The following is a 17,885-nucleotide window of genomic DNA, read 5'->3' as shown; positions in this document are numbered from 1 at the left end:
CTCTTCTTCTGCCCCTCTCCCGTTCTCTCCTTGTCTCTCTAAAATTAAAAAAAATAAAACCCTAAATCTTGTTAGATTTGGTCTAGCCTATCAAGATCTCTTTGCATTCTGATTCTCCTCTCCAACAATATATTGTCTCTCCCATATTCTTGTTATCTACACATGTGATCACCTGTCATCAATGTTCTTTTTTTTTAATTAATTTTTAAAGTAATCTCTACACCCAACATGGGGTTCCCACTCACAACCCCGAGATCAAGAGCTAGGTGCTCTACCGACTGAGCCAGCCAGGCACCTGTCATCAATGTTGTTAACTAAACCATTTGTACAAACGTTGGACAGGACAGCTCCCAGGTCAGTGCCTGGTAGAATGTACTACAGACCTCTATTATTAATGGCATTCTAGATGGTGCTCACATTGCCTTTTCACCCGACAGCAATTAGGACCCTCGTTCAATTGGAACCTGCATCTTCAGGCCCATTGTCAGACTTCACAGAAGAGAAGTCTGAGTTCCATGTCCCAGGCCAAAAGGAGAAAACTTGAAATTGAGTTGTAAACCAAGTTTATTGTCCCTTTCTTGGGCGTCATTCATCTGGGTCAGCTTCCCTAAGCATTTGCTTCTTCCAGTCAGAACCTACAGGTTTTCTAAAAACTTAGAAAATGTCATTCATTATTCAGTTTTGTATCGTTTTAGTTTGGGCCAACTACAGTTCCAGTCTAACAGATCCTTTGTGGCTTCACTTCTTACCCTGTCCACCTGAGGTTCCATGGACAACGATCTATCTCAAGACACTCTGGGGCGCCTAGGTGGCTCACTTGGTCGAGCGTCCGACTTCAGTTCAGGTCATGATCTTGCGGTCTGTGGGTTTGAGCCCCGCGTCGGGCTCTGTGCTGACAGCTCGGAGCCTGGAGCCTGCTTTGGATTCTGTCTCCTTCTCTCTCTGCCCCTCCCCACATGTGCTCTCTCAAAAATAAATAAATGTAAAAAAAAAAAATTTTTTTTAAAAAGACACTTTTAGCACACCTTCAATTACCTCTGTCTTTTGTTCTTTGGTCCCAAGTACTTCACCACTCCCCAGTTCTAATGAATCTAATCTTTGTTTGTTTATTCAAGAAATATTTATCAGCTGCCAACTGATGTGCCAAGAATTTTAGGTGTTGGAGGCAGAGGTGTTTTCTCTACTTCTGCTTATTGGCTGCTGCTTTATGGGAGAGCATTTATGCGAGTCAGAACTGGTACCCATGTGTAATTTCCAGCCTAACTTGGCAGTCCCCACAGGAAGCCAGATTGCTTGTGAATTTCCTACAGCTGTTCTCCTCAAGCACCAGTATCTAGTCCTAGCCTCTGCCTTTTGTAGACCACCTTGTATTCCACCTCAAAAGGAATGGGTATCCCATCTGTATCTTCTTGCCTAGTTAAATAAAGAAGAGATGTCCGTTTAGAGGCTTTAACTTGGCCCTCCCATCTGTCTCTCTTCGAATACTGGTGCCCTATCAATGGTCCCTTCTCTCTTCTTTATAATTTCTTTCATGTCAGAAGATCACTGTCCCTAGCCTACAAATATGTTTGAATCCCTCGTTTTAATTTTTTTAATGCTTATTTATTTTTGAGAGAGAGTGCGTGTGAGTGGGGCAGGGGCAGAGAGCAAGGGAGACAGAATCTGAAGTAGGGTCCAGGCTCTGAGCTGTCAGCCCAGAGTCCGATACGGGGTTCAAACTCATGAGCTATGAGATCATGGTCTGAGCAGAAGTTGGACACCTAACCGACAGAGCCACCCTGGTGCCCCTGAATCCCTCATTTAAAAAAAATTCTTACTTTTTTCTTGAACCCAACCCCTCTGGTTTCTCATCACTCTAAAATTTTGAGGGGTTCCTAGGTAGCTTAGTCAGTTAAGCATCGGACTGTTTTGGTTTTTTTTTTTAAATGTTTATTTATCTTTTGAGAGACAGAGAGAGCAAGTGAGTGCCAGCAGGGGAGGATCAGGCTCTTTGTCAGTAGACAGCAGAGAGCCCAATACAGGGCTCGAAACCACAAGCCTAACCAACTGAGCCACCCAGGTGCCCCAAGCATCCAACTCTTGGTTTGGCTCAGGTCATGATCTCATGGTTCATGGGTTTGAGCCCTGCCCTGGGCTCTGTGCTGACAGTCCAGAGCCTGCTTATGATTCTCTCTCTCCCTCTCTGCCTCACCCCCTGCTCATTCTCTCTCTCAAATAAACTTGAAAAAAATAAAATATAATACATACATTTTTTTAAATTTTCAACTACTATTTATTCTTTAACTCAATGAAATTCAGCTTTTGTCCTCATTAATTTGCAAAATCTATTCTCAAAATGGTGTAAATGCTAAGTACAATGGCCTATTTTCAGTCCCTACCTGAATTTTTTTCCTCTCTTGTCTTCCAAGGAAGACTTTCTATCTTCATACATTCAATAATTGTTTTTCTTTTCTTTCTTTCTTTTTTTTTTTTTTTTTTTTTTGAGAGAGAGAGAGAGCACGAGCAGGGGAGAGGGGCAGAGCAAGAGAGAAAGAATCTTAGGCAGGCTCCACCCACATCACAGAGGCCGACACAGAGCTCAATCCCACGACCCTGGGATCATGACCTGAGCCAAAATCAATACTTAGACGCTCAACTGACTGAGCCACCAAGGTGCCCCATATTTATTGATTGCTCTCTGTGTGCCAGAAAATAGCAGTGGCAACATAGACCTAGCTTCTATTCTCATGGAACTTGTAGTGGGGACCGGGGGAAGGGTGTGGGGTCACCAACATTCAACAGAGAATCAGACTTCCATTCTAGCAATAGAACAGACCAAATACTCTCTACAACTATTCCATGACAAAATGCCTCAAAACACTAGCTCAAATATAAAAGGCAAAAGCATGAATCCAAAAACATAAGGCTGAAATTGGTGGCTGTTTTAGAGACATCTACTAACCCCCGGTGACAAAGCTTCCATCTAAGTGGTTTCTCAGGAGACAGCAGACTAAGCCTAGGGCTTGTGCAAGAACAGGGACTGGAATGTCCCTGAGTAACACTAGGACTCCTGCAGGTTCCACTGTCAGAGAAAGGGTAAAAGAGAAAATACCCACCCTGGGAAGGGAGACAGAAAAGAAATGCCCTTATGTTGGCTCAGAGTGAGGGGGAAAAGATCTTCCCCTAGAATTCACAAGTTAGTCCTCTCATGGGTTTATAGCCTAAATCCACTCTACCTAAATAAGCAGAAAATTTTAAAGCTTAGATTTTATTTTTAATGTTTATTTATTTTTGAGAGACAGCATGAGTGGGGGAGGGGCAGAGAAAAAGGGAGACACAGAATCTGAAGCAGGCTCTAGGCTCTGAGCTGTCAGCACAGAGCCTAATGCGGGGCTCGAAATCACAAACTGGGAGATCATGACCTAAGCCGAAGTCCCACGTTTAACCGACTAAGCCACCCAGGCGCCCCAAGCTCAGATTTTATTTTAAAGTAATTTACAAGTTGGTAGTATCCCCAGGTACTTGAAAGAAACAAACACAAATCCTCTGGAGGAAAGCACCTTCAATCCAGACCTCAAAAGTTCTCTAAATTTCTTTCAAAAATGAGTTCACAGAGGTGTCTGGGTGGCTCAGGTGGTTAAGCATCTGACTTCAGCTCAGGTAATGATCTCACAGTCCATGAGTTCAAGCCCTATGTCAGGCTCTGCTGACAGCTCAGAGCCTGGAGCCTGCTTTGGATTCTGTGGTCTCCCTCTGTCTGCCCCTCCCCGGCACATGCTCACGCTTTCTTTCTCTTTCTCTCTCTCTCTCTCTCCCGGCTCATGTTCACGCTTTCTCTCTCTCTCTCTCTCTCTCAAAAATAAATAAACATTAAAAAAACTTTTTTAATGACTCCACAAATAAAAATCCCAAAATACAAGGAAACAGGAAATAAGACACCATGAATGAGCAGAAATTATAAATAGCAGAATTAAGCCCACAGAGACATTGGATATTGGAATTATAAGACAGCCTATAAATAAGTACGTTTAATATATTTAAAGGAAAAAAAGAGGGGCACCTGGCTGGCTCAGTCAGAGGAGCATTTGACTCTTGATCTTGGGGTTGTGAGTTCAAGCCCCATGTTGGGTGTAGAGATTACTTAAATAAGTAAATAAATCTTTTTTAGAAAAAAGAAAGAGTGAAGGAAGTATGACTAAAGAATAAAAGACTAAAAACATGACAAGATGGGGCGCCTGGGTGGCTCAGTCGGTTGAGCATCCGACTTGGGCTCAGGTAATGGTCTTACAGTTTGTGGGTTTGAGTCCCACATTAGGCTCTGTGCTGACAGCTCAGAGCCTGGATCCTGCTTTGGATTCTGTGTCTCCATCTCTCTCTGCATCTCCTCCACTCGCACTCTCTCTCTTAAAAACAAACAAACATTAACAAATTTTTGAGAAAATGACAAGAGAGATTTTAAAAGGTACAATCAGGAGCACCTAGGTGGCTCAGTCAGTTAAGCGTCCGGCTCTTGATTTCAGCTGAGGTCATGATCTCACAGTTTGTGGGTTCTGGCTCCGTGTCTGGTTCTGTGCTGGCAGTGTTTGGGAGCTTGGGATTCTCTCTCTTTCCCTCTCTCTCAGCCCCTCACTCACGTTGTCTCTGTCTCTTTCAAAATAAATAAACTTAAAAAAAAAAAGGTACAATCAAGATCTAGAAATTAAACATATAATTAAAATAAATAATTTAAAATTATTATTAAAATACATAATTAAAATTGCCATAGATGCTCTGAAGGAAAATTAACAATGCTATGAACACAGGGGCACCTGGGTGGCTGTCGGTTTAGAGTCCGACTTCGGCTCAGGTCATGATCTCACAAATTTGTAAGTTCGAGCCCCATATTCAGCTCTGCACTGATGGGGCAGAGTCAGCTTTGGTTTCTCTGTCTTCTTCACTCTACCTCCTACCCTGCACATGCCCTCTCTCTCTCAAAAACAAATAAATAAACGTTTTTTAACATTCTATTAAAAACATAAGAGTTGACTCTAAGGGTGCCTGGCTGGCTCAGTCAGTGGAGCGTGTGACTCTTGATATCAGCGTTGTGACTTCAAGCCCCATGTTAGGTGTAGAGTTTATTTTTTAAAAATAAAATATTTTTGGGGCGCCTGGGTGGCTCAGTCGGTTAAGCGGCCGACTTCGGCTCAGGTCACGATCTCACGGCCCGTGAGTTCGAGCCCCGCGTCGGGCTCTGGGCTGATGGCTCAGAGCCTGGAGCCTGCTTCCGATTCTGTGTCTCCCTCTCTCTCTGCCCCTTCCCAGTTCATGCTCTGTCTCTCTCTGTCCCAAAAATAAATAAACGTTAAAAAAAAAAATTAAAAAATAAATAAATAAATAAATAATAATAAAATATTTTTAAAAATAAAAATTAAGGGGTGCTTGGGTGGCTCAGTTGGTCAGGCCTCTGACTCTTGATTTCAGCTCAGGTCACGATCCCCTGGTTTGTGAGATCGAGCCCTGCATCAGTCTCTGTGCTGACAGTGTGGAACCTCCTTGGGATTCTCTCTCCCTCTTTCTCTGCCCCTCCCTCTCTCTCTCTCTCTCTCTCTCTCAAAATAAATACATAAACATTAAAAAAAAACAGTAACAAAGACTACCCTTCATAGCCTCCCTTGCAGGTAAGAGACCATATGAGTACTTCTAGCTAACAGGATAATGACAAAAATGGCATGCAACTTATGGGAAGTGTCATTAAAGGAAACTAGACACCCTCTGCATTCCCTCTTCTCCTTCCTGCCGGCAAGAATGCAGGTAACACGGGTGAAGCTAGCCTGCTGGACCATCAAGTAAGAAAGCACATATGAGAGCACCACCACCTGATAGAAGAAGAAATACGATTCCTGATCATAATGGAACTACCATGCCAACTTCGGGTTCCATCAGAGAGGAAGAAGAATAAATACTGGATAAGGCAACTAGCAATGTTTGTTACACCTTCCGAGAGGCTACTGAATCCCAGTTATATGCTAGTTTAACCTGTGGGGACTAGGGCCTAAAATTATGGTCTGTAGGCAAAGATGACAATTACAGTGTTGTGATGGGAGAGTAGGAAAATAGCGATGCTGGAGGCATGGTGCAAAAAAGTACTGATATGCAGTAAGAAGTGCAGAAAGTGGCCAACTAAGCCAGAAGTTCAAATAATGATTTTGACAAAAAAACAGGAGATCAGGCAGATCGTGACCTCATGGTTTGTGAGTTCAAGCCCTGCGTCAGGGTCTGTGTTGACAGCCCAGAGCCTGGAGCCTGCTTCGGATTCTGTGTCTCCCTCTCTCTCTGCCCCTTCCCCGCTCACACTTTCAAAAATTAACATTAAAAAAAAAAAACACAAAAAAAACCAGGAGATCAGGGGTGCCTGGGTGGCTCAGTCAGTTGAGCATCTAATTCTTGAGTTTGGCTCAGGTCATGATGCCAGGGTGGAAACATCGAGCCCTGTGTCGGGCTCCATGATGAGCATGGAGCCTGCTTAAGATTTCCTCTCTCTTCCTCTCTGCCCCTCTCCCCTACTCTCATGATCTCTCTCATTCTCTCAAACAAAAAAACAAACCCCAGGAGATAACCGTTTTAGTGTGTTATCAAGAATAACCATTAGAGGGGTGCCTGGGTAGGTGGGTCGGTTAAGTGTGCAACTCTTGGTTTCAGCTTAGGTTATGATCTCCTGGTTTGGTTTATGAGTTTGAGCCCTGCGTGCGGCTCTGCGCTGACAGTGTGGAGCCTGCTTGGGATTCTCTCTCTAACCACTCTCTCTGCCCCTCCCCGCTCATGCTCTCTCTCAAAACTAAATAAATAAACTTTAAAAATAAATAAATAAATAACCATTAGAGATTATGATCACAGAGGGATTGTTTAGGAAAAAATTATGCACACCTTATAAATGAGGCTAGGGGCACCTGGGTGGCTCAGTCGGTTAAGCATCCAATTTAGGCTCAGGTCATGATCTCACCGTTTGTGGATTCCAGCCCCTAGTCGGGCTCTGTGCTGACAGCTCAGAGCCTGAGGTCTGCTTTGGATTGTGTGTCTCCCTCTCTCTCTGCCCCTCCCCTGCTCACGCTATCTCTCTCTGTCAAAAATAAATATCAAAACAAAAAATTAAAAAATAAAATTAAATAAATAAATAAGGCCAAAAGATGACATGATCTTTCAATACAGAGCACTTTTTTTTTTTTTTTTTTAAGTTTATTTGAGAAAGAGCACACACACGAGAGCAGGGGAGGGACAGAGCAAGAGGGAAAGAAAATCCCAAGGCAGGCTCTGTGGTGTCAGTGCAGAGCCTGACACGGGGCTCAATCTCACGACTCTGACATCGTGACCTGAGCCGAAAGCAGGAGTCTAACACTTAACTGACTGAGCTACCCAGGCGCCCCAATGCTAGAGCATTATCAAGTAAATCCACCTGAGTGAGGGTCACCAGATTATCTTGGGGAATGTAATTTTGTTTGCTTAGCACCCAAAAGTTTTACAACTTCCAAAAGTAGAGGGTAATGTGTAGAAAACTAATAAAGTGCAGTGATTTTTTTCTAGTCTACTAAAGAAAATAACCCCAAAGTTACAGTTTATTGCCCTATAGGACATTAACTGCGTTTATACCTAAGCATCCTTCTTCAGCAGTTCTTTCCTTGATAATAATATAAATCTCAACTTTTCATATCTTCATGGAACCAGTTTTATCATTCTGTTAATTTCTTCATTACTAAGGTAAATAAAATTTTGAAAATGTGTAAAAAAAGAAAGAGTATAGTATAAAGAGGACTTAGAGCTCAAAGGCAAAAGATTAGCTTCACCTCAGTGGAAGGGAACAGGGTATTCCAGTAATTCTGGAAATTGCTATCAGCAGAGTGGAGAGCTTCCCAAAACTCAAGTTTATATATAGGGCCTAAGAACAAAACAAAACCAAAAACACTGCTTTCCCAAGGTGAGGAATAAAAGGGATGAGTAATTAAGAGAGGCAAGAAGGATGAGAGCAAACGTTTTTTCATTACAGAAAGGGAAAGGCAACATGAAATATTAAGTATGCCCAATTTCAGGCCCCAAAAGATGTAGAATAAGGCTCTTAGTTCCTTGGGGAACTTGGGGAAGTTTCAAAGGATTTAATACACACCTACAAAAAAAGATTGGCACAGCCAGGATGTCAACAATGCTTTTCTTTTGAGGGTCAGGACTGTGGCCAAAATAGTTACCCTAAGAACAAGAACCATTCTTGAAAGGGTGTGTACACAAATCCAGAGGTTACTCTGACTCTGAACAATACTAGGGATCAGAAGTACTAAGTGATTTTAAATTCCCTGAAATACTAAGTGATTTTAAATTCCCTGAGGACAGGACCTTCCAGATATCCTGAAGACACAGCGATTCCGCCTCTTAAACTGCACAGACCTCCCAGCCTACTACTGAGACTCGTGGCTTGCTAGAGCAGTCTGGAGGCGTCTGGAAGGTGGTCGGCCTGTTAATCTTATGTAGTATGGATGCCTACATCATGATCATGCCACACACTGTTTTGTTATCCTCTTAGTCATGAAGCACTATAGACTACAGACACCCTGTCCTCAAGAGGGTGATCCCTGGAGTCAAAGGTGCCTCATACCCAACCACTACAAAAATAAAAGGTGTCAGGAGCCTCAAAAGAGATGCGAATAGGGTCAGGCTTACATGTCAATAAAACCAGTGACTGTGGAGTAGAGATAGGAGGTGAGAGAAAGCAAGTAGAGAGGCAGAAATAAAATTTACCTTGGGCAGAACAATTTCCTTTAGTCAAGTTACATGTAAGTGATCCATGGGGCAGTTCTTGGACCGTCCCATTTCCAAACATTGTTGGACTGAGAACAAAGGGCAGAGGATGTGCAAAACAAATGCAGGTCCCCAGCCGCTTAAGGACCCATATTATCTAAATGGTTTTTTCTTTGTTTTGTTTTGTTTTTTTTTTTTTAGAGAGAGAGAGAGAGAGAGAGAGTGAGCGTGAACACGAGTGGGGGAGGAGCAGAGAAACAGGGGGACAGAGGATCCGGAAATGAGCTCTGTGCTGACAAGCAGCCAGCCGATGCGGGTTTGAACTCACGAATTGTGAGATCATGACCTGAGCGGAAGTCCGCGGCTCAACCGACTGAGCCACCCAGGAGCCCCAAGAACCCCTATTATCTAGACTGTTGTTTCCCAGCCACGGCAAAACTTCTTCATCCCCTTTCCTTAATTTCTGAATGACTCAATGGGTAAGACTTTAGTAGCGGAAAGAAAAAGCCTCCGCCATGGAAACAACAGCTGGGGCTCGCAAACCAGGAGCCTGGGAAACAGCTAGGCAGCCATTAACAGGCCCACATCAGCGCAGCGGAAGAACTCGAGCCCACCAGCCCCAGCTCCCGGGTCGCCGTTACGTAACCCACCGCGTGCCCACCGAGTATCGGAAGACCCCGCCCAGCCCTAAAGCCCCGCCCCTACCGGCCGGTGAGGTGCCGTGCGCAGCTCTAGGGAAGCTTCCTCCCCTTTCCCCTTTTATGGGAGTACCTTTTTTTTTTTTTTAAGATTTGCTGACGTCACCGAGTAGGACTGGCTCTGAAACCTTGATATAGGAGGCCCTCTCTCACTCCTTACTTCCGCTTCCTTCAACTGAGGAGTCAGGGCCTCCCCCATTTTTCTCACCCAGGAGGAGGAGGCGGCGGCGGAGGCAGCAGCAGCAGCTTACGATGTTTGGCCTCAAAAGAAACGCTGTAATCGGACTCAACCTCTACTGTGGGGGGGCCGGGTTGGCGGCCGGGAGCGGCGGCGCCTCCTCTTCGGGAGGGCGGCTTGTGGCTGTGGGGAAGGAGGCCACGGCCAGGCGAGAGGTAGGGGGAGGGGAAGCCGGTGCGGTGATTGGCGGAAGCGCCGGCGCGAGCCCCCCAGCCACTCTCGCGCCCGACGCCCGGAGGGTCGCGCGGCCCTCGCCCATTGGTGCCGAGGGCCCCGACGTCACCGCGACCCCCCCGAAGCTGCTGTTCTTCGCGGCCACCCGCTGTGCGTCGCCGCCTGAAAAGATGGAAGGCCCAGCCGCCGACGCCATCATGTCGCCCGAAGAGGAGCTAGACGGGTACGAGCCAGAACCTCTGGGGAAGCGGCCGGCTGTCCTGCCTTTGCTGGAGTTGGTCGGGGAGGCCAGCAGTGGCCCCGGCACAGACGGCTCACTGCCCTCGACGCCACCCCCAGCAGAGGAGGAGGAGGACGAGTTGTTCCGGCAGTCGCTGGAGATTATCTCTCGGTACCTTCGGGAGCAGGCGACCGGCGCCAAGGACGCGAAACCACTGGGCGGGTCTGGGGCGGCCAGCCGAAAGGCGTTAGAGACCCTCCGACGGGTCGGGGACGGCGTGCAGCGCAACCACGAGACCGCCTTCCAAGGTAAGGGGGTTGGTTAGTCGCGGAGGCTGCGCTGCCCTGGTTCACCTGTCCCCGGACTTACCCACCGAATGGGGGTGGAAACCGAAAACAAGTCAGTGTTGAAACGACTCGCAATCTATTTCTGAAACCAGAATATTCTGGCCGTGAGTCATTGTTTCCGCCCATCTTAATTCTTGTGGAAATGGCAGCTCTGTTCAAAGCCCGGAAAGGGTGGGATGTCATTTTTCAACTGGGGTCGGCCCGAATTCTGTGGACCCCAAATAGCGATTTCCCCCGCCGTGGGTGGGCAGGCAGATCATGCGCCGGTTTAGACAAAGGAGGCCGTGAGAACCTGCATGCTTTTCTTCCTCTCAGGCATGCTTCGGAAACTGGACATCAAAAACGAAGACGATGTCAAATCTTTGTCTCGAGTGATGGTCCATGTTTTCAGTGACGGAGTAACAAACTGGGGCAGGATTGTGACTCTTATTTCTTTTGGTGCCTTTGTGGCCAAACACTTGAAGAGTATAAACCAAGAAAGCTGCATCGAACCATTAGCAGAAAGCATCACAGATGTTCTTGTAAGGACAAAACGAGACTGGCTAGTCAAACAAAGAGGCTGGGTAAGTTTGTTTTAAGGTCGAAGGGGGCCTTGGAATGGAAATGGAATGAAGGATTTTATAAAGAAGGTCTGGGGCTATCTCAAGCTTTTTATGATGCACAACTCAGGTTTCAGGCTCTAACTTACGGACCGGTTTGCCTAATACTGATTTAAGTAGTGGGCTCACAGAGATAGTGTGGTATGACTGTCTTGAATTCTTGCATCAAAAATCCCGGTTCTGTAGCCTGTTTTACTGGCTGTTGAAACTTTTGTTTTTGGTATTGTAATTCAGCTGGATACTCTTCTGTGGATACAAATTATGAAAAAATAAGAATCACTTGGGCGGATGATAGTAAACAACGTTTCTGAGTGTCCCCCCCCCCCCCCCCGCATTTGTCTTCTGCTGTCTGGTGTAAATAATATTTGGTTCATTATGTTTGGGGGGGGAAACCTTAGATATTTTAATTCATCTTTCTTTATGAATAGTGTTTTTAAGCCATTGGAAACCCATACTTGAAAATGTACTTTTCTTTTTTGTTTTCTAGGATGGGTTTGTGGAGTTCTTCCACGTAGAGGACCTAGAAGGTGGCATCAGAAATGTGCTGCTGGCTTTTGCAGGTGTTGCTGGAGTAGGAGCTGGTTTGGCATATCTAATAAGATAGCCTTTTGAGTGCAATAATTGACTTTTAACCAACCCCAGGCACCAAAATCACATAACGACTGCTGTGAATCAAATGTATTTATGAAGTTGGACTTCAAGCTGTCCAGGCTGTAACCTCCAAGAGTTCTACTCTAGCAACGTAGAAAAGCAAGTGGCAAGAGGATTATGGCTAACAGGAATAAATACATGGGAAAAGTAGTCCCCCTTGAAGAGTCACTGTCTAAAGCAAGGTTCAATTTCAGCAACAGGCAAACTGGGGGGCCATGGAAGAGGACTTTTAGAGTTAGTGAAGATGGTAGGCTTGAAAAGACTTGATTTCCTTGTCTAGAACAGGAGAGTGGCCAGTAGCCAGGCTAGTCATAGAGTCCATTAAATGTCCACTGAAATAATTAACTTCTTATAGTGTTAAAAGAGAAGCACTAACAATGGCAGTGATCTGTATAAAATGGATTTAAGCTACAGGTAATAGAACTATGACTAGAAGCCTCAGTACTGTACAACAGAGTGTGAAGGGAAGCTTTTTCTCTGCAATTAGCTTTTCCCAGGTGTGTACTTCTTCAATAGAAAGTCCAAGTGCTCAGGACTTTTTATACCTGTTCTACTTTGGCTTGGTTTGAGTGGTTTAGTTTATTAGCCTAGTAATGGCCAAGAATACTTGACTTAAGGCTCAATAATGACAGTTGCAAATATGAAAATATCCTCAATTTTTAAGACAAAAACAACTTGTAAATGTATTTGTCTGTAAAAATTGTATATATTTTTACAGAAAGTCTATTTGAAATGTAAAGGGATGAAAAGTCTCAAAATACATTAATTTTTTCATACCCGTTTGAAATTTCCAACTTCTGTAGTTAGGAATCTATTTCTTACAGCTTTTCTATTCTAAATTTTGTCCTGGTCAGTTATAGATTGTATACAGAACCAGTTGATGTAAGTGTATGCAACTTGGTTGTAGTGGAACAATTCTGATTCATAACTGTGCAGACTTTAATTTTCCTATCTGATTTTGGTAAGTATTCCTTAGATTTTTTTTTTTAACTGCGATTGAAAAATTGAATGGAAATTCATCCTTTCACTTCATTACATGTAGGTTTTCAATAAGTGAGTCAAGGTGGAGTTTTAAGTTTGGTGGGCGGTGCCGGCTGGTGACTTAGAAATAATGGGTTCTGATTGGGCAGCTACTCATTTCAGTTCTTTCCATTTGAGTTAATTTACTGGTGAAATTTAAATTGAGTTTATGAGCTCATCTTCAAAGCTTTTGCTAAAAGATTTTCAGCTGTTCCAAATGGGACATACTAGCAGTATGTATATAAAAAGATCACATCAGGTGTATGAGAGACATTTGATCCCTTGTTTGCTTAATAAATTGTAAAATGGCTTGGAAAAGCAGGCTTATAGTCTAACCATGGTGCTATTATTAGGCTTGCTTGTTAAACACAGGTCTAAGCCTATCAATAAAACAAATACGTTTCATTTCTATTAATGATTCCCAAACTTTGTTCAAATTTTTGCATTGGCATCTCTTTGGATTTCAGGCTTGATGTTTTATCAAACTTACTGTTTATTTTCTATACTTCTTGAAGTATTTGCTGCTTGTTCTCCCTGTACAAATAGTTATATCAATTCCTACATCCTTACCATGCCATCTCTGAACTCCTACTGGCCCTTTTAGTTTTTGGCACTATGAACCCTAAGTAACCCCCCAGGAGACCACAGACCTTCATCCTTAATGAATTTTATCCTTGGAAGGTGGTAGGTAGTACAGTGGGTGCCATGACCATGAGAGACATGTGGTGGAGAAGTCCCTTTTCCTTTGATTGGTACCTTTTCAGTTACTGCTTTATCCTATCTTTGGGGGAAAAGTTTTTAAAGTCCCTTTAGGAATTTTCAGAGAAGGGGGACAACAAATGGTGTGACTTTCTCTAGGTTCCTTTATGTTTGAAAAAGCTCATTTAAAATTACAGAAAGGGATGGGTTCTGTTAGACCTCAGAGTTCTATAAAAACTGGTAAACTGAAGAAAGCTTCTGTAGTAGATCTAGGGTCATTTGAAAGCTTCATCCTTGGAACGTAACCTTTGGTCTGTGGACTCCAGATGAAAACAGGCATGAATAAAATGACTAAGAATGTAATAAATAGGGAAGGATTGCCCTGCCTGCCCATCCTTGAGCCATAAGGTCATCTAGCTAGAGCTATTTTTACCTATGTATTTATCGTTCTTGATCATGAACCACTTATTTATGTCATGTTTATCTCTAAGGACCTGAAAGCACTTTATGTAGTTTTTAATTAATCTGAAGATCTGGTAAAGGTGACTAAAAGGCCTGTCTCCCCATATCCACTTGTGGAAATAAGCGCATAGATGGAGATTGGTGGAGTTTAGGGAACCCACCCCAATTTTCTAGGTGTGACTGCTGAAATATAGAGAAGGATCTTAGTTGAAACTTTGGGTCAGGGGCTTGGAGGGCTTAGCCCAAGTGCTTTGGGGAAGGTTGGGTGGTTTTGTAGGGAGAGGAGGCACGTGTCCTCAGTGCTGGCTAGCTGCATAGATCAGGCAAATCCTCCAGAATGGAAGGGGAGGGTTGTGCGGAAAGCTGGCTCTCAGCAACTTGTCTTCTGTCTCTCAGGGAAAACATGCAGTCCTGTAGTGTCCGCGCACACTCTGTTGGGGGCGAACATCTTGGTTCTGGTTAAAGAGCTCATGCTATTGACAGCTGTGCCAGGAAGGGTTAGGACCAACTACAAATTAACATGGGCTGTAAAATGTAGTGTGTTTCCCTAACTTCCTGTTTTTCCTGAGAAGAAAATAATAAACCTTTTATTCAAATGCAAGGTGTGGTATGGGTGTTTTCTAATCGATTATTGTCTTCTTCCCCCCACTTAGGCCTTTTTAGGGAAGTCAGCTGAGCAAATAAGTATAGGTGAGTTGACCAGCAAAAGCCCCATAAAGCTAATTTGCTCTCGGGCAAAGGATAGTTCCTTCAGAGTAACCATTTCATTGAAATCAGGGGTGTTGGGTTTTGAAATGTATTACTGTGGTACTTTGGAGTAATTCTTCTACATTTTAAGTGAGAATCAAAAATCCTGATTTTTCTTTTAGTCACCATGTGCTGGTATAATTTTGAGGTAAGCTGTTTCGTTACTGCATTTACTGTATCTCCCCATCTCAACCTTTTCAGATGAAGGAGCTAGAAGAATTAACATCCACAGTTTAAGAGTTTTGATAAGATTCTTGGTACTGTTTCAGTACTTTTCCCCTTTCCTCTCTCAAAAAGGAAGTGGAGAGTAAGCACTTAAATTTCAGAAACTCTATCTTGTCTTCAACTACCTTGAAAGAAAGGGAGCTGAATCACCATGGCAATGTGCAAATATGAAGTTTGCATATTGGTTTTAAAAGCCCTGAGCACCGGATGCCAATTGTATGAACAGGATTCTGTGCTTTTGTGCACTTAGAAGCACATTTCTGCTTGGAAGCTCCTCTTTTTCTGGAGCCTGACTACCAGAAGAATGCAACTTTTTCTCCTTACAAAGAAAGTGGTTACATACTAATGCACTCCTAAGCAGAAAATTGAGGGGAGGGTAGCTTAGGACCCAAGGGCCCAAATCTTGGCCCCAGCTGAGTTGTATGTACACAGTGCTATTGCTCCCATTGATAGATTGTGATGTGAAGCCATTTCTGTGGTCATGTTCCTTAGTTTAACACCTTAAAAACTTGGCTCAAATGGTAACCAGGTAACATGAGTCACCGAGGGAGTCAAAATAATCAACACTTCCCTTCATTTGACACAACCAAGACTTTGTCTTTCAGTTCCTGTTTTTGTGACTTTAGAGCTACCTCTTGCTTCATATAATTTCCTTTCAGAAAATTTTAAAGCAGTTGTGACAGCTGGTGGATTTTACAAAAGTTAAAGCGAAGTTAACTTGTATAACTGGTGTGTAGCATGGATCCAGCCAGATTCCCAGAGCATGGGTGGTTTATTCCTGGAGTTCAAGATGATCTATCTTAAATTATCCCTAGCTCTTTTTGGCCCCACTTGTTCAATGATTACAGAACTTTGTCTTCTGAACCCTACCACACTGTTCAAAGGCTTCTCAGTTTCCAGATTTGAAAACTTAGACCTTCTTTGGTTTCAGAGTTGTTACAGTGTTATCTTAGTTATGTGAAGCATGTGGAAAGAAGGGGGTTGGGAATCTGTCTCCAGGCAGATGAAACAGACCTAAGAATTCAGTGGGTTTTTTTTTTTCTTTTTTAAGATTTTATTTTTGGGGTGCCTACCTGGCTCAGTTGATAGAACATGCGACTCTTGATCTCAGAGTCATGAGTTCAAGTCCCACGTTGGGCGTGGAGCCTACTTAAAAGATGAAGTAATCTCAACACCCAACATGGGACTCGAACCCACAACCCTGAGATCAAGAGTCCCATGCTCTACCAACTGACGTTAGCCAGGTGAGCTGAGAATTCAGTGTTCTTTACTAATAATTCTTGTGAGGTAAAAAGGGTACCTGTGGCAGGTTTTTGTACCCACAGCATACCTGGTTTCCCTTTGCAGTTCCTTTCTTTACCTGAATAGAATAGTAATTCTTAACTGGTCAGAAATCTGTGAGGGCTAAGAAAGCTACTCCAGATTTTACCCCTTCCAAGCATCCATTTCCAGGTCTTATTTCTGCCATTGGTCTCTGTATTCTTAACTCACTTTGCCTTCCTATTTCCTGTTCAAGGATTACTTTCCGTTTAGTAAGAAGTTTAGGAAGAACGTTTCAACTGTGCAATGAGCTGGGACATTTAATGAGCTCTAGGCAGCCAGATGTTTGTTGAGTCTCTTCATCCATTACATGTCAGTGAACTACTTGCTATTTACCTTGCACTGTTGGATGCTGAAATTATAAAGAGAATAATTCTTTCCTTCAAATTCCGTCAGAAAAAAAAAAAAAAAAACTAGGGAAAAGGGTGTCTGCCTGGCTTAGTCAGTGGAGCATGCGACTCTTAATCTCAGGGTTGTGAGTTCAAGCCCCACATTGGGCATGGAGCCTACTTGAGAAAAAAGGAACAGTGGGAAGACACATGGCAACTAATGGTAGATCTTTGATTGGACCCTTGGTGAAAAAAGCTCTAGTGTGCACAATTAGGGAAATGTTAATATGGGCAGTATGTTAAATGGTACTGTATCATGTTACATTTCTTGAGTGTATTGTAGTATAGTTATATAAGAGAATGTTCTCAGGCTGAAGAGTTGAATGTATCACAAAACCATATAATGAGAAAGCAATTGTGCCAAGATGGCTTACAGGCTTACAATCTAGTAGGAGTGATAACTATGGATGAAAATAATTAGAGTACATTTCATGAAGTGCTATGATAAAGATATTCTAAGATAAAGGGTGGAACAAAGCAGGGTGACCACTTCTGGAAGCAGATGGTCAAGGGTTCAAAAGAAACATTTGAGGTTGAACCTTAAAGAATGAGTAGGAAACAAACATGCAGAGAAGCATGGAGTTGGGAAAGAACTTCCAGGAGTGCAGGGGGAGGGTGGGGAGGTTTAGGTCATTTTTTTTCTTCTCATTTCCTCCCCTGCCTGCCTTCCCCTTCAACATACATAGCCACTTAATGTATCTCTTCAGTTTCTTCCATTTGTGGCCTTATATAAAAATAACAAGGGGAGCCTGGGTTTCTCAGCCCAACTCTTGATTTCAGCTCAGGTCATGAACTCACAGTCCTGGAATTGAGCCCTGCATCAGGCTCCACGCTGAGCACGGATCCTGCTTGGGATTCTCCCTCTCTCTGCACCTCCCTGGCTTGTGCATGTGCTCTCGCGTGTGCTCACGCTGAGCACGGATCCTGCTTGGGATTCTCCCTCTCTCTGCACCTCCCTGGCTTGTGCATGTGCTCTCGCGTGTGCTCACTCTCTAAAAATAAATAACATTTAAAAAGATGGAAATTGCCTGGTGGAGGGAAAAAAAAAAGATGTGTCTTTGGTCTTAAAAGTCTGAATTTGGTGTAAATGACACACAGCTGGGTGGATCGTGTTTATTTGGGAAGCAGAGAAGATAGACCCCATTGATTGTTTTCCCGTCACATCAGTGGTGGCCCTGAATACACTCGGTCTCGGATTATGGCCGTCCCTGGATCTTGGTGTAGGAGCTGGCTTCAGCAGACCTGCTTTGAATCCAGCTGTTTTGAATAAAGTCGTCTTCAGAACCTCACCTGGGGTAACTCCCTCGCCAGCCATCTGTCCTTTACCCACCCAGGTTCACACAACCAGGCAAAGGAA

General features: G+C 43.7%; 1 protein-coding gene across 1 annotated transcript; it reads left to right on the top strand.

Annotated features, from left to right (window-relative positions):
• Nucleotides 1-9,590: 9,590 nt before the first annotated feature.
• MCL1 (MCL1 apoptosis regulator, BCL2 family member) lies at nucleotides 9,591-14,448 on the top strand. The gene is made up of 3 exons (XM_030328170.1): nucleotides 9,591-10,377; nucleotides 10,732-10,979; nucleotides 11,503-14,448. Exons 1-3 carry the CDS (start codon nucleotides 9,690-9,692, stop codon nucleotides 11,617-11,619), a joined length of 1,053 nt encoding a protein of 350 aa, XP_030184030.1. The 5' UTR covers nucleotides 9,591-9,689; the 3' UTR covers nucleotides 11,620-14,448.
• The last annotated feature ends 3,437 nt before the right edge of the window (nucleotides 14,449-17,885 follow it).

The sequence above is a fragment of the Lynx canadensis genome, chromosome C1 (assembly GCF_007474595.2).
Source record: "Lynx canadensis isolate LIC74 chromosome C1, mLynCan4.pri.v2, whole genome shotgun sequence".
Taxonomy (NCBI): Eukaryota; Metazoa; Chordata; class Mammalia; order Carnivora; family Felidae; genus Lynx; species Lynx canadensis.
This window is presented reverse-complemented; position numbering and strand designations above follow the sequence as displayed.

Bases quoted from the DNA above. Each gene is read 5' to 3' on its own strand.
- MCL1 (XM_030328170.1), top strand. From the start codon at position 9,690: ATGTTTGGCCTCAAAAGAAACGCTGTAATCGGACTCAACCTCTACTGT. The intron at 10,378-10,731 runs GTAAGGGGGTTG...TCTTCCTCTCAG, and splicing joins CCACGAGACCGCCTTCCAAG to GCATGCTTCGGAAACTGGAC. The intron at 10,980-11,502 runs GTAAGTTTGTTT...TTTGTTTTCTAG, and splicing joins TAGTCAAACAAAGAGGCTGG to GATGGGTTTGTGGAGTTCTT.